At 44.8% G+C, this 26545-nt stretch overlaps 1 protein-coding gene across 4 annotated transcripts in view; it reads right to left on the reverse strand.

The window, feature by feature from the left end:
- Nucleotides 1–26545, reverse strand: part of CACNA1H (calcium voltage-gated channel subunit alpha1 H) — a 256475-nt gene that overhangs the window by 14427 nt on the left and 215503 nt on the right. For 3 of the 4 annotated variants that reach the window (XM_069810453.1, XM_069810456.1, XM_069810455.1), the window contains exons 22-30: nt 24689–24815; nt 23940–24065; nt 23111–23200; nt 22038–22251; nt 13875–14026; nt 11773–11882; nt 10492–10625; nt 9854–9924; nt 1372–1450 (exon numbers count right to left, since the gene is read on the reverse strand). In XM_069810453.1, coding sequence (XP_069666554.1) covers nt 1372–1450; nt 9854–9924; nt 10492–10625; nt 11773–11882; nt 13875–14026; nt 22038–22251; nt 23111–23200; nt 23940–24065; nt 24689–24815 — 1103 coding nt within the window. The remainder of the gene's footprint in view (nt 1–1371; nt 1451–9853; nt 9925–10491; nt 10626–11772; nt 11883–13874; nt 14027–22037; nt 22252–23110; nt 23201–23939; nt 24066–24688; nt 24816–26545) is intronic. The other variant, XM_069810454.1, reaches the window with a different exon arrangement.

Raw genomic sequence — 26545 nt, forward strand, 5'->3', positions numbered from 1 at the left:
AGGCAGCAATGTCTCTTGCTATGGCATTTCACTATTAGGTATTTACTTCAGAGCCAAATAGGAAGAAAAACCAAAAAGAGCGAAAAAAACCCACAAATGACCAGTCTTGGGGAGCGAGTGCTGATGGTTCTTGTGGCTGACATGGACTAGCAGTGACTGGGAAAAAGAAGTGAAAGTATATCCCAGTTAAATCAGGATGGGAAGCAGTGTGCTGACTGCTTGCAGCTTGCCCCAGACAAGATCAGGGCTTTCCCAATCTCTGACCACATGCTGTGGTTACCTGGAGGCTGGCACTGGTGAGGTGTGTGCGTACAAATACAAAAAGGATTCAGAGCAGCAGAAGGTGCCTTTGTGAATAAGACATTTTTCATCTTTGTGGCTGAAGAAATATGTACCTATATATCTAGATATGTAGTATAAACCCCACAGTATTTCATTTGGGGTGGATGCAGAACTAATTTTTTTTCCCTGAATTTGTTGAACACTGAAAAATAATTTGTCTTTGGCTGAAAGAAATATTCTGCTTTCAGGCATTTGTAATCCGAGCAGAGGGCTGGACTCATAAAGGGGATTAATGACAGCCATAAAACCACCGCGGAGAAAGGGCCCTTCTGATGCTCTTGAAGCCCTAATTGGGATGCAAACACTGAGAAAGCAGACACATCTCCTTCGAACAGCATGTTTAAAGGCAGTGACTGCTTTGGCCTGGCTAAGCTGGGCAAGGTAGGGCTATAGTGTTTTCTCTCTGACTCCACCCAATTTTCCTTTTAGTGGTGGACACATTCATGATCAGCTCTGCAGTATCCTCAAGCTGGAGGAATAAATGATGCTGGACAATCAGGAACCAGTGGATGCTTCCTGATTTATGTTGAAAGGGGAAGGCGATGCTGAGAAGAACAACGGACAGACAAGACTTGGGCAGCTAGAAGAGCAATGTTAGCCAAGTGCAGAACTAACGGAGTGTGGTGGAAGCTCCGAGGAGGGACGTGTTTATGGTGGCATCTCTCCAGCGCGAATCTGACTACCATCCAGCTTTGCAGACTCATGTTGTGTCATGAAGTAGCAAACTTCCATCTTTGTGAACATATCCATGCTGGACAATTATATTTAAACAGTAAATAGTTCCTCTACAGCCAAGGGTGGTGTTGAACAAATCTCTAAATGTGTGTGTGTGTGTGCACATTAGACAGGTTCTGTATTACATCCTTATGTGTCATCTGCGACCCTGAGATCAAGAGAAAACTTTAATCTTCAGACCATGAGCTGTGAAGCTAAGGAAGGCCCAAGAATGAGAGAGGGAAGAAAGGAAACAGCTAGATACCAAATAAACATCAACCGGATGAAATAAATTGTGTCAGGCACATTACTCACCTAGCTTGCCAAACAATTCCACTCCCAGGGCAGCATAGATAAAAAACAGGAGCATAAAAAGTAGGCCAAGGTTCCCTACCTACACAAGGAGAAAGCAGAACAAGGGTCAGGCAAGTTGAGTTAATGAATTAAATTGTTCCATCACATTTTAAACATAAGCAAAAGAGGGACTGGTGGCCAGAGGCTAATTATCATCTCCCCTGGCTTCCAACACCCTGGTCCCCTTTCACTGGTCTGCTTTAATAGACCCAGAGAAGTCTCCCATGTCGGGGAAGGAGCAGATACTCCCACACGCAAAGCAGTCTCTGTGGCTAGTACCTCTCCATCACCCTTCCACCTACCCAGGATGCTGCCTTCATCTGTAATTTGGCCAACCTGTAGCTGTAGCCTCAGCGGCACTTAGCACTGCACTTCAGTGCAATGGTAGTTTAAGTGACCTTATGCTCTGGTTTGAGTTTTAAGGGCCTTTCCCTTCTGTTTGCCACCTTTTTAGACTCTCTGAACATGAAGGCTGAGGGTTTCAAGGCAGTGACATTAACAAGACATGTCTCAAGCCACAGGAGGAATTGTCTGGTTTTCAAAGGCTTTGCTGGCCTGGAGGGCTTTCAGAAAAGGAACATATACTCCAGTAAGATGTAAGTCTCGCCTAGCCTTGCCACTTTACAGATATTTCTCAATAACACTACCTGAATTTTAGCTTTCAGCGTCTCAAAAGAAAAGCCTTATTCCATATACCAATGCAGGCACCTTGCAGTTCAAACACTGCATGGTGTGCTACTATGAGGTATTAACATGCACGGCAAGGTGGCTGAAGGGGGTGGCAATAGAAGTGCAATAATGCTAAAGGGAACACAAAGGTTTTTAGTAACAATGGCATTACAGTTATCCACACTGGACTCAATCACTACACGGGGTCGAAGCCTTTAAAACATCTAAAAGAGCAGATTTTTTGTGATTCAGGCAGAGAATATGAAGGGCAGAGTAACCTGACCAGCTAACCACCTGCATTTTACCTGCAACTAACTCTGGTCACATTTACCTTTCCTGCCACTTTTAAATGCCTTGTGTCTATGGGCTTGTAATGGAGATAGAGCAATCAAGTTCTCCAGTTAGACATGGTGTCACAAGCATCATTTTATCTCTAAATAAAAATGAACTAGGTGGTGATTCGGGTAGTCAGGATGAGGGAGTCGTGACCTCCAAGATACCTTCTAGTGAACTCTTCAGTTTGAGAGAGCTTTCTTCTCTGAGGTGGCACAGCCACAGTGTTGCTGTGTATTTTGACCACGCTGCTTAATTTCATTAGAAAGGTTATTAGTATGATACCTGTTATCATAAAATTAACACAGCTATCACTTATGAAGTAGGGTGGTTTTTTTGCATTAAAGAAATGGGAATAGTCAAATCACCCAGTGAAGACTGTAATTGCTATAAAGCCTAAACTGGCTACTACACATAGAGCTTTGCAATTCCACTAACATTATTACCATACTCCAGGGAATAATAGAGATAATACAGTGATGTGGATGGCTGGTCTGGATTATTTCATCTGCATGTACTGTATTCTGGAATAGTGTTTCCTAACTCATGTCTGTGAGACCACTGATGGTTTGTAAGACATTAGAAGGCAGTCTGCAAAATGACTGCAAATTAGAAAATACAAGAAAGCAGGCACACGTGCAAATGCACACACACGGACTGCCAGGGAGGCAAATGAGCAAATAATTAAAGGGAAGGAAAATAAAAGTGATAAACAAGTTTTCTAGGTTGAGTGTATATTAAAGCCTGATGTTGTAGCACTGCAGAAGAGGGTCTTGGATTTTTTTCAAAGAAGCCTATAAGCTGAATATTTTACTGCTATTTTAATGCCTAATAAATCAGCCTGCAAACTTTTGGCATTGATGAAATTCCAAAGAATTTAGACTAACATCAAAATTATTACCAGCTTATCAGTCAAAACTATAATCTATCTCTCAACAAGCAAAGCATGTTATGAGCTGACATTGCTCATAAACAATTTGCCTACTATCTAGTGTGCATTTGTAAAAGATTCTGTATTTAAGATCATGACTAATTGCATTACTGAACTAGTGTGTCTCATAACAAGTCCTTCAAAGACCAGTTTACACTCGTGGGTTTGCTGTATAGGCTTGAGGCATCACAGCTATAGGCATACTCTAAAAATGCTGAGAGGCATGTTTGCTAATGTGGTGTTTGCTGGTGTCTAAGGTTGCATCTGCCCTTGGCTGAGAGCAGACACATGGGCAGTTCCAAAGCTCAGCTGATGCACAGGATCTCTTGGGAAGTGACTGAACATCTGACTCAGATTTGGAAACATGGCTATGTGAAAGAGAGATGTGGGGGACAGCAGCAAGTGAAAGATCCTGGGATGGGTGATGGGACTGCCTTTACTGTTAAACTCCATCCCACCCTGTATCTAGACATCCAGAGCTTCTCCCTGTGTGCACAAGAACAACCTGCTGCCCTGACCACCCCCTGCAGATGTAGCATCCACACGGGTACATGCAGGCAGCTGGTGGCTCCTGAGTTTGGAGAGGGCAGCCCACAAACACCTGCTGCTCAAGAGAATGTGGCGGAGCAAAATGGCTCACCTCTTGCTTAGGTCTATTTGTGTAGCTTCTGGCTGTACTAAATCAGTACAAGTCAGTGCCAGGTTTAATATTTTGTCAGTATTAGCCCATGGTGCTCTGGTACATGACCCTCAGGAAAGGAAAGGAAGGTCTTCTGCAGCCCATGGCCATCACCAAGGCCTAAGCACAGAGAAGGACCCAAGACATGTTCTCAGAGATGGGCTGAGGTGGAGGCAGCGAGGTCAGCCAGCGGTTGCTGAGTAGCAGAGAAGGCAGACTGTATGTATGTCTGTGACCTTGAGTGAGTCATTCCTCTCCTGTAACTCAACGTACCCATTTGTAATACCCTTGTGGACAGCTAATTAATGCCTCTAAAGCACTTTGAGATCTACTGAGACCAGGCAAGAAAAAGATTATGCATGAATCATGTTGCTGGGAGGAATGGGAGGGGGATGGAGCATATCCAGGCACTTTTCTCCAGCAGCCAAAGGCTGGGATGCCTGTGCTGGACTCTCCATCAGGGACAGAGATCCAGCTCTGGTCAGCAACCTCCACTTTGGCAGCCGGTCATCCAAGCAGGCTCTGGGAAGTGGTTCTGCTCTAGCAGTACTGAACAGGTCAGCCCATGCTCTGCTTATCCATCAAACTGGATAGGTGCCTTTGGCTGGGCAGAAGAAACTACAGATAACCCCTCTCTCTGGCAGCCAGGGGCTGTCCATCATTTGCTGTGGCTCCAGTGTTGAGGGGAGGCTGTGGCCTGTAGCGAGTGAAGCAGAGATGAACAACCTCTTGGAGATGTTCTTGGTGCCCTAAAGTATCTCAGAGAAGCCACAAGACAAGATGGAGACACTGGTGATTCTGTGATTCCTCCTGGACCTTCACTTTCTGGCATCCTGGCTGTCATATACTGCTGGCAAAAGTGTCTGTGTGCCTGGGACAGAGGGATGCTGTGGGGAGAGAGGCAGAGTCCTCCATCCCACCCAGAGGAGCAGGGAGGGCCTGTATGAAGAACGACCACCCTTCACCACTCAGCTGAATCTATGATCTACCATTGCAAAAGCCCTGGAATAACCCTGCTCAGCAGCAAGGAAAGTGACTGTCCTCTCCACAAACCCAGCAAAACCCTTCTCCCCCTGCTCCTGTGTGGCCTGGGGAGGCTGTCTCTGCTTTACTCTTGCAGACATCATTGCTATTAGGTTTTTGCCTCCTCCTAAGTGAGGCTCTAGTAGCTAAGCACCACTGCATGTCCCATCAGAGTTCAACCTCTGACCTATGCCACTATCTGCAGGCAGACAGAGCAACTATGCCAGGTTGTGATATGCAAGTGTCTTGCACTGATCACGTACAACAGGACACCAACCACCTGGGCACTATCACTCCTCTGCTGCACTGTCAGCTGTGTGATCCTACCCAAATCCCTCTAGATCCTGCTGGCCTGAGGCATTGATGAAATACAGTCTTCTGCTGCCCCATTCCTGCAATGGCTGGCTGAAGCACACTACAGTTCCTCTTGTGCCTCTTCCTGCTCTGACATCAATTATTTCTGCATCACTGGCCCACACCTTGGCATTTCAGTTGTCCATGCAGGCAACACACACAGCTCCCTGGAATGCCTGTCAAGAGCAATTTCTCATAAAACTAAGCCCCTGCCAATTCTTTCCAAGGACACGAGTCCTCCTCATCTTCCTTCCAGCACTCTCCAGCCAAAGCAATAATCCTGGCAGCAGGAAAACACAGGCTAATTTATGCACTATACCCAAGAGAAAATGGACATATTTGTCTGCTTGGAAAACGGAGGCCATCTGTGTGAATTCCAGGACTAGTGGAAAGGGCCAGACGGACAACCTTGGAGGCTAAAGTCATCTCACTGGTGCAACCACAAGGCCACTAGCTGAACTGAACGGACTCCCCTTTCTGTGTATCCACTTGGTCCCACAGAGACCAGTGCTAACAGCCAGCAGAAAGGTGGTTTCTTTACCTAATGACTTCTGCTTTGCTACTCAAATCTCTCAGGCATCTCTGTACTTCTTTCCAATGTGCAGCATAGCACACATACCTATCTTCCAAAATCTGTCTCATCTGCAATGCTTGCTGGTAAGACATTTCTATTCTTGCTCTCTGAGCTTCACAGTCACTGTGGGGTTTCAGTGTCTGGCAAAAGCAGACTATTGTTTCTGTCCCACAACTGCTGTCAGACAATGCCAGAAAACCTCTTCAAGAGCTGGAGTTGAGATAAGCACAGGAATTACAGCACCAAGAAGAGTTAAACTCCTGGACAGGAGCTAACTACAGATTCTGTCCTTCAGGACACTGATAGAACGGGGAGTTCTTCACTTTTTTCTTGGCACAGAGTCCATCTGGGGGGAGTTCCAAGCTTTGAAGACAAACAGGAGATATACTGTACAGTCCTGCATTTAATTAATGTGCCATCCACAGACCAAGTGAGAAAAATGAAGGAAAAAGAACCCAGATCTTTTGATAGGAAAATTCCACATTTTACTATTATTGGCCCTGTAGAGCCAGGATGGTGATTGGACTGGATTCTACTTTGTCCTCTCCATCAGGAAGAGTACTGGCAGCTTCACATTGACTGCAGGTTTTCTTACTGGCAATTGATAGAAGAAGTGCTGTGCAGACTGAGCTGGGCTGCTTGGTATGGTGGATTCACTTACTTACACAATGAGCATTTTAACCCAGCCAAATGCAAAGTTACAAATCCGAGAGCAAAGTGCAGGCCATGCTACAGAAAGGCTGGACTGTACTTTGGAAAGCAGGGAATGTGAAAAGGACTAAAGGATTACCATCAAATAGGAGTCTTACAGGGCAGGCATTGCTCACAAAACCGATGCAGCCACCAGATGTATAAGCAAGGGAATATTCAGCTGAAGCATAAGAGTGGTATAATTCATTATACAGCCTTAATGGGGCCAGAGCTCATAAAAAAGAGGAAAACACTTGAAACAGGTCTTGAAAACCTGCTTCATACTGAGATATTAAAGGAATTCAATGTTCTTCTGTTTGCCAGACTGCAAGAGATTATTTTATCTCTTATTGCTCCAAAACGGAGAAGTTCTAAAAGAAACAAAGAAAAATTACATCCAATGAAAAAACAAACTTGGCTAATTCAGACTAAAAACACCAGATTTTTTTTAGCAGGAGGAGTAAACATCTACTGGAAGAATCAATAGGGGATGGCTGATTGCCTAACACTTTGCATCCTTAAAACAAGACCAGGTGGCTTTTAAAAGACATGCTGAAGTTCAGTGCAGAGCTGTGTGGCTTGTGTTATGCTAGGAGCAGGCCTCTGCAATCACAGGGGAGTTTTTGGTCTGTGAATGGCAGCACTGAACTGGCTTAATTAGGACTGGCAATGTCTAAATGATGAAGTCAGTGTTGGTCATGCTAGCCCAGCTCTTTTTAGTTGCTCAGGTTAAAGCAGTGGATCTATTTCAAGTTTACAAGTTTTATTTTTACAAGTTTACAAGTGGTGGGCAAAAAAGGTGCCATTTTGAGATCTTGCCCTGATTATTCTTTCTGTCTCTCTTGCCTCTCTTCATTTGTTCTCCTCTACTCCAACTCATTTTTTTCAGAGACATGGAGGAGGAGGAGATCTCTGAACTGGTAGACATGAGGCTACCAGACAAGGAGGATGCAGTAGGTTAGGAAGTCTTCCCGCATTGAAACCAGCAGCTCAAGGTCAGTCTGAAGTTCCAGAAGAGGAGACTAAGCCTGTACCATGACAGCTTCAATCTTGGATCAAAATGCTAACATTCCCCCAAGTCTGGGGTAGTTGGTTCTCTAAGCGTTACGCAAGCTATATCGGCGGCTGAATAAAAACAAATAGGAAACTGATGAAAATAACCCAAAAGAGAAAGAAAAAAATGTGTACTGCAATGACAATACCGTCATCGTAAGCCCGTAAATGGACATTCTACATACACCAGACAAGAATTTTGCCAAAACCTTAATGAATAAAGATCAAATTCATTTTTCTTGTCACTTAGCAGACACATTCAATGAGGATTTTCCAGCTGTGGTTTTAGACTGCTAAATTAACTGGGGTAGGAACTATTCCCCTGCCTTTGAAATGAAAGCTGTAGCTTTATGAAGAGTGATTGTTGTCAGAGAGGTCTTCCCAAACTTCCCTTCTCATTTTCTGAATTTCACTGGAGGACAAAATGGCATTTTTATCTGCACAAGATCTGCTTGGAATATCCCTGGGGATTTCCCTTTAAAAGAGACTTTGGTTTGAATGTAAACTGCAAAAACACCCCAAGGAAACAAAAAGCCTGGCCTGCAGCCACCCTATTGTTTGGGGGGGAGAGAAAACAAGGAGAGAGAGAAAATATGCTCTGTAATCACAATGTTTTCGAAAGAAAAAAAATAGACACAAATCAAATGCTTTCTTGAAATGCCAAAACAGGGGTCAGGTTGGTAAATTCCATGCTTTAGTCTCAGCCAAAATCCTTCACTGAAAAGGAAATCTGAATACCAAAGGGTAAATATCTCAGATTAGAAACATCTTTATGGCAGTGATGAAAAGTAAATGGGTCTTTCCAAGAAAAAGAAATTCCCCTTGTTTTCCAGTTCATTTTGAATAGATCATAGGCTTCTTTGTACTTAGCAACTAATTCATAGGGGTATATTTGGGTAATTACATGTACTGGTTCTACTGATTCTCATAGGGCCACTCATACTCTGCAAGAGATGTCTACACCGTGTCTGCTTTTGGCCAAGCCACAGTTTGGATGGCCAAGCCTCTGCCTTTGAGGCCTGACTCTCCCGGTCCTTGCCAGGGCACACTACACTGCCTTTTACACAGAATGGAGTGGGCCCACTCGTAAAGCTCCTTCCAGCAACTCTGCTGTGGGATGTTTTGGAGGCGTTGAAAACTAAGGACTTGTCTGACCATGCTTGTGCATCCTAAAAGTGCTGCTTCTGAATTGCCAGCTCAGAGAAGAAGGCAGCAGAGGTCTTCTGCCTCATTCTTCATGGCCTGGCACCTCATATTGGTACTCACTTGTGGGTAAAGCATGGCAGTAAATGTTTCCAGTACTGTCTGGTGGGATACGGGATCCTGGTGATACATGAAATTGGAATGTGTAGGCAGCTGAACTGACTCTAAAGACTGAAAGATTAGGACTCGGACAATCAAACTCACAAACTAGCAGAACACAGCTTAAGTAGCGTAAGATTTTAAAAACAAAGGAATCCTAAACTTCTTGGAATTCTTCTGATGTACTTTAGATCTTTTTGAGGGAGGAGTGCAAGTCAGCAAAAAGTTTCTTTCCTTCTTTTTTTAAATGAATAGATCCATAAAAAAGTGGTCCCAGGAACTGAACACTTGAAGGGTTCTATCAAATATCATTAAGACTGGCAGCATCACTGTTCCTCTTGCAGCTCATGAGAATATGGTGATTTGAGACCCCACTTCAAGCTTTTAACACTCAGAAACATCTTCCCCATTCGCCTTTTAAAGTCTGCAGCTCCTCTGTCAATAAACATGGTTGCTCCTGTCTCACAAAGAAAACTGCTGAGCTGGAAGCTGTCTACTTCTAAGGCTTTCACCAATAGCTTTCTCTGTCTATCCTTGTGTTTCCTGAACTTGCCAGTGAAATCTATGTTTTATAAGAGCTCTGCCTACAGCAATTGGCTCTCTGTGAACTCTTTTTCCATTATTCCGGTTCTCCCATGTAACACATAGTATGTGAGCAGGATGTGCCATGCAAAACTCTGCTACCAAGGCCCTGGTGGCAGCAGAGAAAGCTGATATCCTCCCCAGCTGACTTCTAGTGCCCACCAAACATGGTGGCACAGAGCTGTCCCCAGGTCCTAAAGGCACAGAACACCAAGGGGAACAAACTGGGCATGGATGAAGTCTGAGGGCTTACCTGGGGAAGCGCTTGTACCACTGTGTCCAGGAGAGCTCGCATCCCAGTGGCCATTTTGAGCAGTTTCAGCACTACAATGAGAATCAAAACCTGATCAGCAGGGCTGGGAAATATTTCAAGCAAAAGGAAATAAAGGAAATCTAGCTTCAGGTTTACATCTCGCTTGCATCTATTCATACGGATGGCAAGCTCATTGCATCCTGGCAGGGCCCACAGAACATCTGAACATCCTGACTACTTCCTACAGCAATTAATGTTAAGGACGTCAGTAAAACAGACCAAAAGCCAGAATAACTCCAGTGTGCCCTAGCAGGAAAATAGGAAATGGGAGAGTGATGGTGAGACACTTCATCAGTGAAAAGCATCATCTCAAGCTCTGATCGTCCCTTCTCCACTGCTTCCCACTCTTGTCTGGATCAGTAAAAAGGTTTGTGATCCCAGGTCTGAATTAGAGACAAATCTAAGATGCCACTGGAAATACCCATGAAACCCCACCTAGCTTGTCTCTGAATTGACATTTTGCAGCCTCATTGCCTAACTGTTCTCAAGTTGAACTGAAACAGCAGGACTAGAAGAACAAATGGCCAAACAAATGGGTGTCTGGAGGGATGGCTGGAGACCTACGGAGCAGGCCATACCTCTTGCTATTCTCAGCACCCGCATGATGCGTATTATTGTGGGATTGATGGGCAGTGCAGCATTCATCTCAATTTCCTCCAGCGTGATTCCCACAATTGATAACAGAACTATGGCCAAATCCAGCTGATTCCACCTAATAGACAAAGAGAGGAAGGACAAAAAAAAAAAAGTCATACACAGACAGACAACCCAAGAGCAGAGAATTATCTGTTAATAACAAGCACAAGCAAATCCTAAACGCTTCTCCTCTCTCATATCTGAGCTCATGACCTTCTACATGGTACAAGATCAACCCACTGCAGCTGGCATAGACAGCCTCTGAGCCACAAGCTGCTGTAGGCTGTGAGTGGGAAGTGTCCCTGCTTACTTCCAGGTCCCTATCATCCCCCTGCTATCCACTTGGAGCCACTCTCAGGGACAAGATACTAGGCTAGAGGGACCTTTGATGTGATACAATACAGCTGCTCCCATGTTATGTCACCTGTCTTTTGAATTACTTCACTTGAGTATCTTCATTGATTTATAGCCTAACACTTGTAAACGGCCTTCCACACCAGCACTAGAAAGACAGTAAGATGTGAAGAAACTGAGTGTCTTTCCCAGGCAATTTCCCTCATAAGTAATATTGCTCATAGCAGCTTCCAACCGCTCAGTCAGGATAAATGAATCAAACAAGCCGATCGCGTGGAAAAGTGTCCAATCTTACCCTGCTCCCCAGCAAGTCACCAGACCACAACGTGCTTTCATACATATTTGCTTCTGGCTAAATTTGAGGCAGAATAAGATTGGTAGGTCTCTGCAGCTGGGATCTGAAGGCAGTGGGGCTGAACACAACTACCTCTGTCTTTGCCAAAGGATTTACAAAGCCAGTGGTCTACCAAAGGACTGGTTTTGACTGCAGAGGAGACTTTTTCTGAGGAACTCTGTGACCTTGGGTTGTGAAAACTACTCTTTTGAGGACTGGAATGATGCCAACAGGTTGTTTCTCACCTCTAAGCTGAGCCGGTTGGACCTGGTGGAGAGGCAGATACTGGGGGAAAGGATGTATCCAGAATTTTATAAGGTTTCCTGAATTCCTTCTGCAAAGCAGTACCAGCAGTTCTTAGAAATTTTAGTTCCTACACTATAAAGTTTGCACCTATGGAGAGACAGCCCTTTGCTCTTCCTTGCACACAGCATGTAGTACAATCATAGTAACGCTACATTTACCCAGCATCTGGCTTTGAAACTGGGTCAGTACAGCTCTATCCCAAATGCACAGGAGTTTAAAATACTCTCACCTGTCCTTAAAGAACCTTCGAAAACCAAATGCCACCAACTTCAGAACTGCCTCGAACACAAAAACTATGGTGAACACATAGTTGCAGTACTTCAGGGCTTCATCCAGGGACTGAAAAGAGAGAGACCAGTTAGACGAGCCCAAGATATCCTTTCCTAGAGCCCCTGCAGAGGAACTGGCAGGCACAAGAGTGGCATAGGCACAGAGATGTAAGAAGTAAAGTCCTAATAGCTTGCTGAGCTCAGTTACAAAACTGCACTAAATCACACAGCAAAACTCAAATAAAGGATTAGACACTGATGCAGACAAAAACCTCATAAGCACTAAAAGTAGTTGTGCTAAAAATGTCAAGAGCTATCAATCCTCCAAGTTCAGTGCAGAAATTGTTCAGTCTGGGTCAGAGAGAAAATTTTACCCCTTTGCCATCTAATAAAGTTTACTTCTTCTGAACTGCCTAGCCTTGAGTAGAATAAAAGACTTGATGGATCATTTCTTTATTCCAGCATGGCAATCCTTAGGACAATGGCTTTGCTTAAAACACTCAGAAAAAATAAATAATGTTGGAGATGGATTAAATCTTGCCTTCTTGAAAAATGTTACATCTCTAGAGCTGGGCGAAGTATATCCATATTTGGTGCAATGTTCACGCTCTCTATAGAGTTGCTCTCGGAAGTCAGGAATCTGCAGTGTTTATACTTTAAGATGATGAGTGTTTATAATGGATTTCATTGGAACTGTAGGCCAACAATAGCAAAAGAATCTTGCTGGGACCTTAAAATAGATAGTTGCAGAGTGAAACAGCTCTTTGGTTGGGTAGAGATTTGGGGAGAGGAGGGAGGGAAGGAGAATTTAGTTAAATGTAGTCTAGGTCTCATGATAAAAATTGATAACAGTGAACATCAAAACAGACACAACTGGAAATAAAATGCAATAGAGGAGTCCACAAAGTAATGTCTGCTTTGTTGACAGAGAAAGCCTCAGGCCACAGGAAAGCTCTCCTCGTCACATTTGTGAGATGACTGTGCTTTGCTGATCCCAGATATGTGGGATGAACATGCACTGATTTTTTTGGGAACAAGAGCTGAAAGCTTTTCAGATGTTGGCATTCCTCAACGCACTACTACCCCTACTTTTGTTCCAGTGCCTAAAATAAAATGGCAATTTAAAAGAATGTGGGACAATTTGCTATTTCATTTGAAGCACACTGCCTAAGCCTGTATTTTTGTATCATTTGTGATGGTTTGCATTCAGATTTACACCACCGTGTTTTACATGGATGTAAAAAAAGTATAAATTAGACCTAATCTGGGTAAGTAACATTTACATGCAAAACAAAGGCTGTTATGCAAAAGAATTATGGGGCAGAAAAGCACACAGTCAGCTGGTGTAAAACACACAGGCATTACCCTGTGGCTTGGTGCCCCTCTGGCTTGGCTTCCAGGAGGCATTTGCAGGTTACCTGGCAGACCAGGAAATACTAGAAAAGTAAACAGTGAGCCTTGAGCTCCATGAAGGATAATGCTATCTAAGATTAATCTATGCGGCAAATGAACAGGCTATATGATTTATGCCAAAGGTTTTCTTGGGACAGAAGGATTTTATGATACATAAAGAAAAGACGGGTTGTACTTAAGAGTTGGTTTATGCTAAATTCATTGAGGAAAAGAAACGTTGCTCTGCATGCATTAACTGTATCTGTTAGTGGAATATTCTAAAATTCTGGACTGTTTTACTGTCTGAGGGTCAGTCACAGCTGGGATCAGGAGAGGAAATATTTGGACTGTTTTTTTCCTAGTAAAAGTTTAGTTCACTCTCCATTAGCCTTATTCTCTGTTTTTTATGCAAGAGCAGGGAAATCAAGCTTTTGGCTGAGGCAAATGACTCCCAAATGGTAGAGCTGGTCTAGAGTTAGACGGATTGCAGTGCTGAGTCTGGAGCCTGACGAGCCTTTCAAACACCAGGGAATGGTCCCAGGTCCAAGCAGGGCTGGCTGCAGACCTCACTGGTCAATGGTATCCCAAGGGAACAGCATATGGTCCTCAGGCCCTCTGCTACACCACGCTGCTGCGTTTCACAGCTGACACATTGATGGGTGGCTCTTACCTTTGGCTGGTTGTAGTGCTCCATCGACATAGTGATGACATTGACCCCAATGATGAACGTGATGAAGAGGTCAAGATAGTGGCTGGTGCAAAGGGTATGAATGTACTTCCGCGCTGGGGAATAGTCAGCATAGTAAGGCCTGCGTTGGGCTTCTGCAGAAAAATACAAAGAAAGGCAACGCAATGAACGCAGGCCCTGCTGCATGGTTGGCAGCCATCACAACGTGGCCTGTGGGTCGTGTCTTACACATGCCCAGATTCAGCACGTGGGAGAACTGATCCAAGCAAGCCACGTGAAATGGCCAAGTGCTTCTACCTAGAACCTTCAAGAACCATAGCAGGGTTATCAGGCTGAGCCAAACCTCTTGTGCCCGCAGAAGGGACCTCCATAGCTTTGACAACCAAGTCCGTTTTTCTCCCAAGTGCTCTCTGTTCTTACTGCTCTTTCTCAGGCTAGAAGACAACCTTTTCGCTTAATGGGACTCTTGTCACAAACCAGGAAGGTTGAGAAGCAGGAGGGAAATGAGACCCAAAGCCAAGAGAAAAAGCTTCAAATCCAGCAAAGCTTCAACTCCAGTTTAGAGGAAAGGCTTAGGGCAGGTCTCATCAGTCTGGACTCTGATATGCATGTCTCCTAATCGCACTGATGTCAGGCATGTTCCCCATAAGAGAGGAACATAACCTGAGCTCAGCTTCTGTGAAAGAAGGCTTTTGGTGTATTTTAAAGGTCTAAAGAAAACATAGCGATTCCTGTGGCAAAATAGGGCACATGCATGAGGGTTAGGAGCACATGGGAGATCATCAACAGCAATGGAGCGGGGTGCTCAGGCATTTGTCTCTACAAAGACTATCAGCACAAGCTCCTCTGGAAATATAAAACCAAGGGCATGGCTGCATCTAAAAAACCATTCAGGCTATGACCACATGAATTTTATATCTGCCTCTGCTTGTGACTCCTCCTTTCTTCGCTTTGAAATGGGGAAATTTCTGCACGTGACCAAGTTCCCGGGGCTGTTCCAAGGAAAGTGTTTGGACACTGCCCTGTGACCGAGTTGTATTTACTGCATGTGTGTCTCTTAAATTAGACTGTGACCACAAGATGGCTGTGGGCACTCGGATGGAGTCAAATTCTTTTCAAACTTAAGAAATGTAAATATTCAAAGAGTGTACTTAAGGCCAAAGTCAGCATTACTGTAGATTTTGCAAGTGGAAGAGACATGTTAGGTCATACTAAGTCAGAGAAGGATTGTTCTTAACAGAGAGGGGTTTTTGCAAATGTTTTGGCAAATGCAGCTTTAAACGCATGAGGAGCTGGGAAAAAGGAGTTGCTTCACCTTAAAAACAAGGAGGGAAATAAGTTCAAAAGTACTCAGTGCCCCCCTGAAATACATCTTCCACTCCTCTCATCTTGCTAATATCTTTCAGATGGAGTGACTCTTGAAATGTGGGGTTTATTTTTTTGGTAGTGCAACTGATGCCAGATTACAGTCCAAACCCCTAAAATAAATTGGATAAAGGGAAACTGAATCTGTTGCTCTCTTTCAACTATTATTTTTTCTGGTAGATAAAAGTGGAGTGGAGGAATTTGAAAAACATTTCCTTGTGACCAGGGTCATCTAGACTTATTTTTTCTGCTAATGGGTGTGGAAAAACAAGATGAAAGCAAACACAATTGTTTTTTAATACATTCTTCTCTTGCTTTCATGAGCCTTAGTCCTACCAGTCAACTTGGACTGGTAGGGCTGTCTTTGCCTCTGAGTTCGACTAATCTTCTGGTGCGTCTAAAAAATAATAATAAAAACATTGCAGTACAATATTTATTTAAGTCTGTCCAATATGCTTTCATGTGTATTCAGGATTACAACATACTTTTTCTTTTTTTTTTTTGGAAATGTCTTCTTGGGAATGCAAAAAAATCAGCTTGTTGGGAGGTCTGAGAATACCCCAAATAGTCAAACATTATATTAAAGACTATTTATTAATAACTAATGGTTGATTAATGGCTCTCAGAAGAACATTAGCAGGGATGGGTGGTATGTGAATACACTGGCTGACAGCACATAAGAAAAACAGGCTGTACGTGATGGCAACTACCTCTAACCTGCCCAAATGCAGCCATTGATTAACTATTCAGCAAAAGATCACGTCTTTATTATGTTTTATAAACTACTTACATAATTCTAAAGCATAATCACAAGAAGACATTTCCCACTGTAAAGCCACTGAACAGAAAACCTTGTAGGCTGCCTGTCAGCTACACAGCTCTCTCTTTACACGGGCTGAATATACAAATAGTAAGGAGGAACCACCCAGCCGTAAAGGTGGGTCTGTTTTATTGTGTGAAATTGTCTCAGAGGTCTGTGTCTGTACACTCTGCCAGTGCTCAGTGCTGGCTATGCCTGGTCAACTGGTTGCTCAGAAAACTTGGGATACGTTTAACTTGACCTGGGGTGAGGGAGCGCTAGGAAATGCTTTACTCATTTAGGATGCACTACATCCCTGAAGCCAGGTTAACAGATGAAAAAGAAACTTCTCCTGGGGGGACACATACAAGGACAGTCTGGGATAAAGTCGACAATGCTTCGAAACACATGCAACAACACTGTCATGCTCAGTGCAGTAACCCATGCAATGTCCATTAGAGGAGATACCGCTCATGCGAGGCTAACAGGAGTGAGCAGGGGTGTGCAGGAAGGACAGGCCAGCTTCTGCTCTTGGCGATGCTGGTGTTAGGCCGGGGCGATCCCGTGAAGGCAGAGGGCTTGCAGCAGGGTGAAAGCAGCGAGCGATCAGCCACACAGCTTCACTGCAGCTCTGACCCGCTCTGAGCAGGAAGGAGGCTGCGTTTCAGACCTCCGAGGCCCCCAGCTCTGCTGGGTCACTGCTCATTCCTGGTCCCTTTAGGAACAGGAGCGTTACTTCAGTCAACAGCACAGCAAGTGGCTCTGGCCTCCTCTCAGTTCAGATGCACATTTTTAGCTCTTAGTCAGAAAATACTATGTTATTCTGCCCAGTTTGGGTCTAAGTGTTCACTGTACACACCTACTGCTACAGCCTGCTCAAGCAGAGACGTGGGGTCTGCAGGAGAACCTGTGTGAGGAGAACAGCAGATATTGGGATGTGGGCACAGCAAACGGAGATCTAGTGCATCATTAATTACAGTAGGTAAAATGTAACCTGTGCCTGGTTTCTCCAGGGAAATGGTTTCTGGGATGAGACTCCAATCAGCCAACTAGCAGACTTATATCAAACACAGACAAGTATCCCTTCAGCTGCAGCTGATCGTTTGAATTGGTGGAAATGCAGGAGGGAAAGGAGAAACCATCAAACATATGCAAAAGGAAAACCACAGTCCTTTCTTGCCCCCATTTCTAGATGTTGGCTAATGCTTGAATCTCACCTCTCTGAAGAGTATTTAAACTTCTTTGCTTGTGATTCTGCTGACATGAAAATTAATGAAGCACTGTCTCCTAGCTTAAAAGCATTTAGGTTGGCATTACAATTGCTAGCTACAGCTCCTCTATTATTCTCCTCTGCATGAAACATTAGAAAGCCCTAATGGGTTTATATGCATGCTTGGCACAGAGTAGCTCTATACCTGCAGCTGCCTGGAAAAATAAGCAAGATGGTTTGATAATTCCCTAGTTGGAAATACTAAACACTCAGATATGCAGTGCCCAAAATTTTAGTTACAACTCAAATGTTTCTGCTGGATACAGAGATGATTGTGGCATTGAGAGGATGGACTAATTTAAATACCACTGTGTGCTGCCCATGATTGTTCACCCCTGGAGAGAAAGGCTTACAGTCTTTGGAAGGCATCTCTGCTGGGTCTTAAAACAAAACTGGCCTCTTCCTCCTACAGTGCCCAGACGCTCAGCTCTGTGTCGGGAAATGCCTCAGAGAAACATGGCTGTGGCCACGCTCTTCTCATACAGAGTGGAAATCAGGCAAAAGCATTTCCTTTTCCGAGTTCTTAGTTTTTGGGGTCCTCAAGGGACTAGTGACTTGGTGACGCTACTGAAAGGCACTCTCTGCTCCCCAGCCAGGGCCTCCCCTGGGCTGCGTCAGGCATTTCCAGCCTTTCCAACATTGCCTGCACTGCTTTTGGCACGCAGTGTCACCCAGACCCTGCTTGCAGCCTTTGAAACCCAGAGCACTGCCTGCATTTGACCTGACATCGTGCTCTGCTCACAGCAGATACAGGCAGGTTGGATTTGGCCCCATATCCTGAACGCAGAGGAGATCAAGCCGATCCATGTGGTTTTAATCAAGAACTTTGATCTGGGGAGGCTTGTTTCGGTCTGTGTCTTCTGAGAACCTCATTAAAAGGTTAGGAGCTGCAGGATTATTAAATTACACTACACTTATTTATATAGTAGATATAGTGGATGGAGGTAGTGACTGTGTCAGAAAAATATCCTAGTTTATCTTGAATTTTTACTTTCACATGAAAAAGTATGCTGCGCAGTTCTGCCTTTAAAAACACATCAAATGCATTCTATGGCATATTCAACCCCCTGCCCTCTTTTCTCACGTGAGCAGAATTAACTGGCGAACCCAATGCCTTCTTTCAGTGGTGGCCCTGGCCTCAGATGAGTTAATCTCAGCCCAGTCGTGAAGGCTGGGCCCTGCGGCTGCTGCTGCTCTGTCGAGGCAGCCCACAGTGACGTGCCTGGCTGATAACTTGGGTCCATGAGCTCCATTGCTGGTGCCTTGAGTGATGCTTCTCACAGGAGCAGAGGGAGTCAAGGCATGCTAACAAGGGGCGTGGGGTGTCACCCTGTCCCAATCCCTTCATGGAAGTGGCCCTCAGAAACTTTTTGGAAAGGTCTGAGGTGCTGTCTGACAGCAGGAATGGGGGCTGAGACGTACCTTCCTGCCAGGCTCCTGAAAGGCCTGAAAAATACCCACAAACCAGACACATGATGATTCTCCATCCCACCCGCGTGGGGGCTGATGAAGGAGCCGTGTCCTGCTCCAGGGCTGTGTCCTCCACGGAGCAATCCCTCTGCCAGGCTCACAGCTCTGCACACAGGGTCCAAATCCTGGACCCAGCCTGCAGAGCCTGGCATTTGTACCCAGAGCCTGCTTGGATGGGACCATCCAGGCACTGATAAGCTGAGGTTTACCCCATTTCCAGGCCTGAGCCCAAGCCTACTATGGCTCAATGGTGCGTTTCTGTGTGTATAGGTACCTACAGATGCCCAAAGACCTCAATACACAGAAACACACACAGGGTTGCTACACACAGAGGACATTACAGACAGGAGACGAAGACAAGATGCCAGGTAGACGGGGTGAGTCCAGATGGACAGGCATTGCTCGGATAGTACATCTGTTAGCTATGCTGGATTTTACTCTCGTTAACAGCGCTAATTCTTCCTCCCTTTATGGTCTCTTCAGGCCAAATGCTAGAAGAGCAGCTAAAGGAAAAGCGGGGCTCTCTGCTAGGCTTTCCAACATAGGCTCCTTGCTTCTCCGCAGAATCACTAGTCTTGTGTGCCCATCCTGCCCCATGGGGACTGGCCTCTCCCCCACTCCTCCATATGGGTAAGACAGACAGCGCTGGGGCACATGGAAAGCTGGCCAGCCCGCCGTCACCGTGCAGCATCCCATGCCTGCATGAGCACACAGACATGCCCCCACAGAGACTCTACCACACACGGCACCAACCACATCTCACATCTTTCTGAGTCTGCCACATTTTTTCACCAAATCCATCATCTTCTAAATTACCCAGGAGGTGAAAACTCCTCCCATTTAAATTTAAAAAAAATCCATTAAAATGTAAAGAGTAATCTTCCAAAATGTGTATCAGATATTTGATTTCACGTTATTAGCAACTCGAATTTGGATGTCAAGCTGTCCATGCTGAACAGAGGCAGGTAGGAGACCTCAGAGCCAGATGATCTGAGGTAACCTCCTGGAAGCCCAGCACATGGCCAAACATTTAGCCTCTCAGTTGCTATACTGGATTTGATCACCTTCCAGAAAGCTGTCCTCCTCCCTGCATGCTCTCAGTGAAATGTTACAACCCACATCTGTGCAATGCCTGGGTCTGCGGTCTGAAATATCTCCTTGACTCTATCCTTCAAGATAGCAGGATAAAGAGGGTCAATGTAACAGCGTCCATCACTTTAACAGGAACTGGCTCTTTTCAGTGTCTAAGCAGGGAGCCACAGACAGGCTTGTAATAAGATTTACTTACTAATCAGGAACAGCAACTGTCTGTGGTTAAGCTATCCCTCCTTACCTGTGCCCCAGCCTATTTTCTCTAAGGATGCTTAATGTTCTTTGTAAATAAACTTTTTTTTTTTTCATATAAACTTTGCGTTTATCTGAATGTCTTCTTGGATCAGCACATTGGGGTAGAAATACTGAATAAGCAGGAGGACTCCTGAGAGCCTGAAACTGATTTCTCTTGTTGTGCTGGAAATGCTGCCTTCAGGATTTCCACTTCTAATCCTAGCTGGAACCTCAAACTCAAGAACTTAAATGGAAAAAGGGAAATGAAACTGCATTTGAACTCTTCTACATCTCTGAAAGATTCAACGACTGTTTGCAGCTGGCTACTTTGATCTAGATTTCATTTTAACCCAGCTACTTAACTCACAACTAGCTAAAATGAAATGGGCTTGGCCTTCACTGTGGTGTCAGGTCAGTCTGTCATTAAGGCCTTGTGGAGACCATGGTGCAGACATTTAGTGCCCAGGTCTCCCATGGCTCTAATAAAGAGGACCACAAGAGCAGGAGAGGAGCTGCGAGGGATACAGCTGCCTGCCTTCTGACTCAAGCACGGATGGATGGAGGCAATTGGCTGGGGTTTCTACTAGCAAAGCCTCTGACTGCTATGTCCTTAGAGCCAGGCAAAAGACTATTCAATCTAACTGCAGTTTTCCCAGCTGAAAATGGATACCTACGGCTTGATGTTTGGGACACAACTAGCCATTTTTCACAATGAGATATTAGGTCTTTACAGGAGATTACACAAGGCAGCACAGTGCTAGGCAAAGAGCCACAGGGCTCCTGTGGCAAGTGGGCCAGAAGCACTCAAGTCTTATCCCTGACTAAGCTCATCTTTGATCACAGTGGCCAAGCCATGTTCCCTCACTTACTTCTAAAAAATGCTTGCCAGCATCTGATGCAGGCTGTCCCTGTTCACTAAAACTGTCTGGGAAGTCAGTGCGGCTGGTTTCCTGGCAGTTTTCCTGGGAATACCCACCAGATGCTATAGGCAGCTTGTCCCTGGTGGAGCCTGCCAAGCAGCAGTGCAGGTGAGAATTAATACATGAGAACCCCTGGGAAGGTGTGGGTCAGGAAAGGAGCACAAACTCAGGTGTTTTTCTGGTCAGGAAAGGAGCACAAACTCAGGTGTTTTTCTGGTCTGGTCTGATGGTCCCTACTAGATCCACTAAGAAGCAGATTTCAGCTAAAGGCCTTCTGTTGCACCCTAATGGCCCTGCAACGGGCCAGTATTTCCATGTTGACTGTTTGCAAGGACAAACTGAGTCCCAGCACATTGCTCAGCAGTGAAGGGCTCCCCCAGCCTGTGATGGGGCAAGCATCTCTTGTAATGGACATCTCCCAGAGAAGAATTTTCTGGACAGCCCCATCTTGGAGCTCCATTCTTCTCCCCAGGGCTGTTGGTGTGTTCATGCCCTCATGCAGCATGGTTGTGGCATGCGGGACCATGCGCTAGGACTCTAAAAAGCATCACAATTATTTTGTCTAAGAAAATAATTAATAAATCAAACCACCACCATCGTCAGATGCAAGCGGCACATTAAGTAACAGGGCTACCCTCAGGACTGGCCTTCACGCACACAGTAAGCATTGCAGCTGTTTACTCCCTGCATCCCTCAGTCGCACCATGAGCTCCCGCTCGGTGCTTGGGACACCTTTGCCTTGCAGAGCATGATAGAGGACTCTGCTCGGAGGAGGATTTTCTCCCCAGCCAAGTAAACAGGTAATGCTTTATGTCAGGCTTGTAGAGGACAATTCCAGGGTATTGGCAACCCAAGACTTAAGGTACCGCCAAAGAGGTAACGAAGCAAAACAGCCTCTTGAATCCCATGGAAACAAAACCAAAGGAAAACAAAAGTCTTGCTTTGGGAGCAGGCAGGGCTCAGAAAGATTTTGGTTTGTAACGCAGTCTACCGACCAGACAGGTATATCTCCTTACTCCTGCGCTTTTTCTCCAAGCGTCTCAGCCGCTTCTCCTCCCGACGCCGGGCCTCCTCCGCCTCCTGGTGCTGTCGGCACTTGTGAAAGTTCTCCACCACCACCCCCACAAACATGTTGAGCACGAAGAAGCTGACGATGAGCAGGAAGGAGATGAAGTAGAGAAGCATCCAAGGGTTATGGTTCTGGATGGGCTGGTGAGGTGAGGAATAGAAAACAAGACAGAAGAGAAGAGAAGCGGCATAGACAAGTGTGTAAGTCAGGATATTGGGCACTCTGTAGCAACAAGACAGCACAGTACACTTTTGTGGGGAGGAGGAGAGGGCTGAGAGGAGTTAAGAGATTTTTCCCAAAACAGTTTCCTCTCATTCACTTTCTCACCGACTAGAATTTTACTTTTGTTGTGAAACCCACACTAGCGTCCACAATTTGTCTTACAGGATTTAATTATTTTGGCATTTATTTCATACAGCTTAAAATAAATCTCAGTGGATGTGCATCATTCCACCTGCATGATCATTTTAGTTTATGATAGGCTCCAGCTTATTTTTTTTGAGATGTGTGCTCATGGTTAACATTTCTCAGTCGTTATGGGATCTTCAGAAGCAGGAGAAAATTTAAGTACAAAGTGTTACTGTAGCTGCGATGGGGTACTACTCATCTAAGACTCTTGACTTTCCTTTGCAAATGCCACGTAACACACAAACTTAACAATGTCCTTTTCATAACATTCCTGGTTGTTTCCCATCTTGTGAGAGTTTACTTATATTCATCATGCCTTCCATGAAGCTGCAGTGCAATGGCACGTGTGGCCCTTCTCAAGTATCATCATTCTAATTAAAAACCCCATCAGTACTTGTTTGTCTACTACATGGGGCACATCCACTGTAAAAGTTACTCAATGGAGAATGTAAAACCTTGGCAGCCCAATGAGCAGTCAGGACCTCAAGAAGGTCCTATAGCTCTGCTCCTTCCTGGGACTTCAAAAACACCAGAGTCATCCAGGCATGAGACTTCTGAGAGCAACACATCTGGACTCTGCAGTACATTTACCTGTTGGTCAATACCCACGGCATCCAAACCATCATACATGATGTTCACCCAGCCATCTTTGGAGGAGAGGACAAACAAGGACATGAGGGCCTATAAGAAAACAAACAAACAAACAAACAAGATTAGTCTTGCATTTTAGTCCCCAGAGAAGAAACCAACAACAGACAATGTTCAGTAAAACCAATCCACAGATCATAACACATCATCTGGCTTGGAGTTGGTGGAGAAATGCAACATATTGTGACTTGCTTTTACCTATTTCCATATCTGGCTTAAAAGTGATCAAACTATGGTCATTAATGCTCCTTTTCCCTCACATATAGGTTGACTTTTGCTCAGACACATCAGGCTTTCTGGTCACCAAAGCATGATTAAAAATCAATATTGCAGGCTGGCCCAATGTCATGGGGTTTTAAAAAGCAAAAATATATCCCAGCTCCTACTATCCCAGCCTACTATGGGCTGTCTTGCTTTTCAGCCAGTATAAAGCATCTTATTTTTTTCATTTGCAAACATAACAGCTAGAAGTCAAGAGACTAAAAGTGACAGCTGTGGTCCATACATGAGGGACTGCATGCAAAAGCAGTGGCTTTAAGACAACACCCTCCTATAAACAAGGAATTGTATAACCCTAGGAAGTCTGGCTGCAAGAGATGAAGTGGTGACCTGATCCATATTTACCCAGTTAGGTTTGCTTCTGATAGATGAATGCCTATGTCGTTCTTGGAAACTTCCTATGACAGATGTTCCACACCCTCCTCAAGGAATACATTTTAAGTGTTCATCCTTTAAAAACTGGTATGGAAAATCCCTGCAATAAGGATTTTACCTGTCCCAAATTGTCAAAATTGTACTTCCGCCGAACCCATTTGTAGCGTGCGTTAGTGCAGTCAGTCTTTGTAGTGATGTTTTTTACATCAGGACCATCACAGTAGTAGAACTTGCCTTTAAAAAGCTGTATTTGAGAAGCAACAAAAAAAAAGAAAAAAACAAAAAAGAAGCAGCTTTGAAAGGTCTGTCCCCTGATTTATCTGTCTTTCCCCTAGTAGAGTTGTTTGCCAAGTTCAAATTCCTTTCCTTTCCTTCCAGCTCACATATCTGTCTTAAGACACAGGGCAGGAAAAGACCTCTGGTGAAACTTCAGGCCCTGAGATATTACTGCATATTGCTCCAGACACAGAAGGAAGGTGATCCTGCAGGCCAGCCCTGTCTTGTTGGGAGGATGACAATCTCCTCTCTGAGGAAGAGGTATTATATATATCCTAGCACACAGAGCCAGGAGGGATCTTGGGAATTTGTCTTCTCCTTCCCCTACCCTCAGGCAGGCTTAGCTGGTGCTGTGTTATTCATCAGGGAGGTCTGCTCTTCTAATCCTGAGAGCCTTCCAATGAGCAGATGCTAACCCCACCCCAGAGCATTTCTTCTAGGGCCTGGCTCTGCTTTCCTAACACCTAACTGAAATCTTCCTTTGGAGACATTTAAGCTCGTTACTTCCACCTTAACCCCAGGTGGTGAGAAAAACAGCTTCTCTTTTGCAGCAGTCACTTACAGATGGCTGTGGTGAGGGAAATACTCTACCTGGACGCCTAAAATCCCAAAGATAATGAAGAAAGCACAGCAGATGAGAACAATATTCCCAATAGGCCTCAAGGAGGAGATCAAGGTTTCTACCACCAACTTCAGACCCGGGGCTCTGCTGATGACTCTGGAAAAAATGGCAAAACAATAAAGCTTTTAATTTTTATGCATGCCCTGTTATTATATGGTTGCTTTTCCTCCTCTGCTTGGGCTGCAGTAAAGCTAACACAACCCTCCCCTACCTGCAGGCAGCATTCAGAGACAGTTAGTGACTTATTTGGACAAGCAGAACATTCACAGTCACATTAGATGAAATTAAAAAAGTGTAAGACACCCTGACAGCAGGGTGTTGGGCAATTGCTTACTAGTAACAATGACGAGGGAACGCTCTCTATGGGCAGAATATCAAGAGGTTCCCACTACAGGGTTATTTGTACCTCAGTCTAGAGAGCTGATCCCCTCTGAGGTCTCTCTGATCCAAGCAGAGGGGCACACACCAGGCAGAAGCTTGCTTCCTAACACAACACATCTAAACAGCTTCACAGTGGTACTAGAGAGCATGTCTTGTCCTCTTTCTACAGGCATAAGTGCTCACCTCCCCTACTGGCCTGAGCCCCATGACAACTTTTCAAACAAAGTAATTTCAGTTTGTTTCCTAATTAGTTCCTGAACTGACTCTTAGCTAACAGGAACTTGTGATCAACAGCTCCACAGCCAAAGGGTCATCCCATTAAAGAGCAGCTTGCTTGCTTGCTGTGAGGCCATGAGAGGCCAGGCATGCTCTGAGCACGGCCTGAAGTAGCTTTTGGGTATTATGGAGAACAAGCGTTTTCCTTTCCTGTATGAGCGCCTGGAGAATGGCTCTCCCATGGGCGTCTGAAAAATGTGTTTGCACTCATAAGTGTAACTAGCCCAAGCAAGCTTTTCTGGGAAGGCGGGTGTTTTGACTGAAGAACATCAAAGGGTTTTTTTGGAGGGGCCTGTAGAGGGGAGAGGGTATGAGTCCTTGCAGGTAGCTTGAGCTTGCACGGCTAATGATGCTTTCATGCCTGCCAAACACAGAGAAAAGAGGAGAGTTGTATGCTGCAGGGACAAAGCATTTCAATAGGGTCTTATTTGGCAGCAAATAATGTAGCAGTCTGAACTGCACCTACAAAGTGTTAGGAATGGTCCCTGGAGCAATCCTGGAAGAGGCTGTGATAAGTGAAGCCATTGTGAGAGGTGATGAATTCCTCTCTATTAATAGGATCTGGCCTAGTTATTCTCCATGACCAATTCCTTTTTTTCCCCTTATGTTTACTTACTTATGAATTGCCTATGCCTTGATTTCTGTTCCTACTTATGCGTGTTAGATAAATGCCTCGAGGCGCTGCCAGGCCAAGGCTTGTGCAGGGTGACCCAGAGTGGCTCCTGGTGAGCCAGCACTACAAGGGGATCCCGATGCCACCAGCAGAAGAGAGCATGGGAGCAAGAGAGGAGACAGAAACACTCACAAAGTTATGTGTCACTAAGGAAATACAGAGCAGCAGACAAATAGCTGTTGTTCTTGTGGTCATGGGCCTAAACAAGATTGCCTCTTCTGATTATTGTCATAAGCAAGCAGCTTTTCATCAGAAAGCCTACAGGTCTCAGGAGGTGCCTATCTTATTTCCCCTGAAATTTCATGAAAAAAGGCTTGTGTTTCTTGCCAAGCAGGATGGAAGCAGAACACAGGAGCTGTGAGCTGATAAAAATCCCCCAAGCATCAACACTCTTTGTTATTGCATAATTGTAAACAAAATACAAATTCTCTTTATTCCTTTTCTCAAATACTGAAAGTGCCTCCCCTTCCTCTTCCTAGCCAAGAACTAAATTGTT

This window comes from Haliaeetus albicilla, chromosome 22, assembly GCF_947461875.1.
Source record: "Haliaeetus albicilla chromosome 22, bHalAlb1.1, whole genome shotgun sequence".
In the NCBI taxonomy this organism is placed as follows: domain Eukaryota; kingdom Metazoa; phylum Chordata; class Aves; order Accipitriformes; family Accipitridae; genus Haliaeetus; species Haliaeetus albicilla.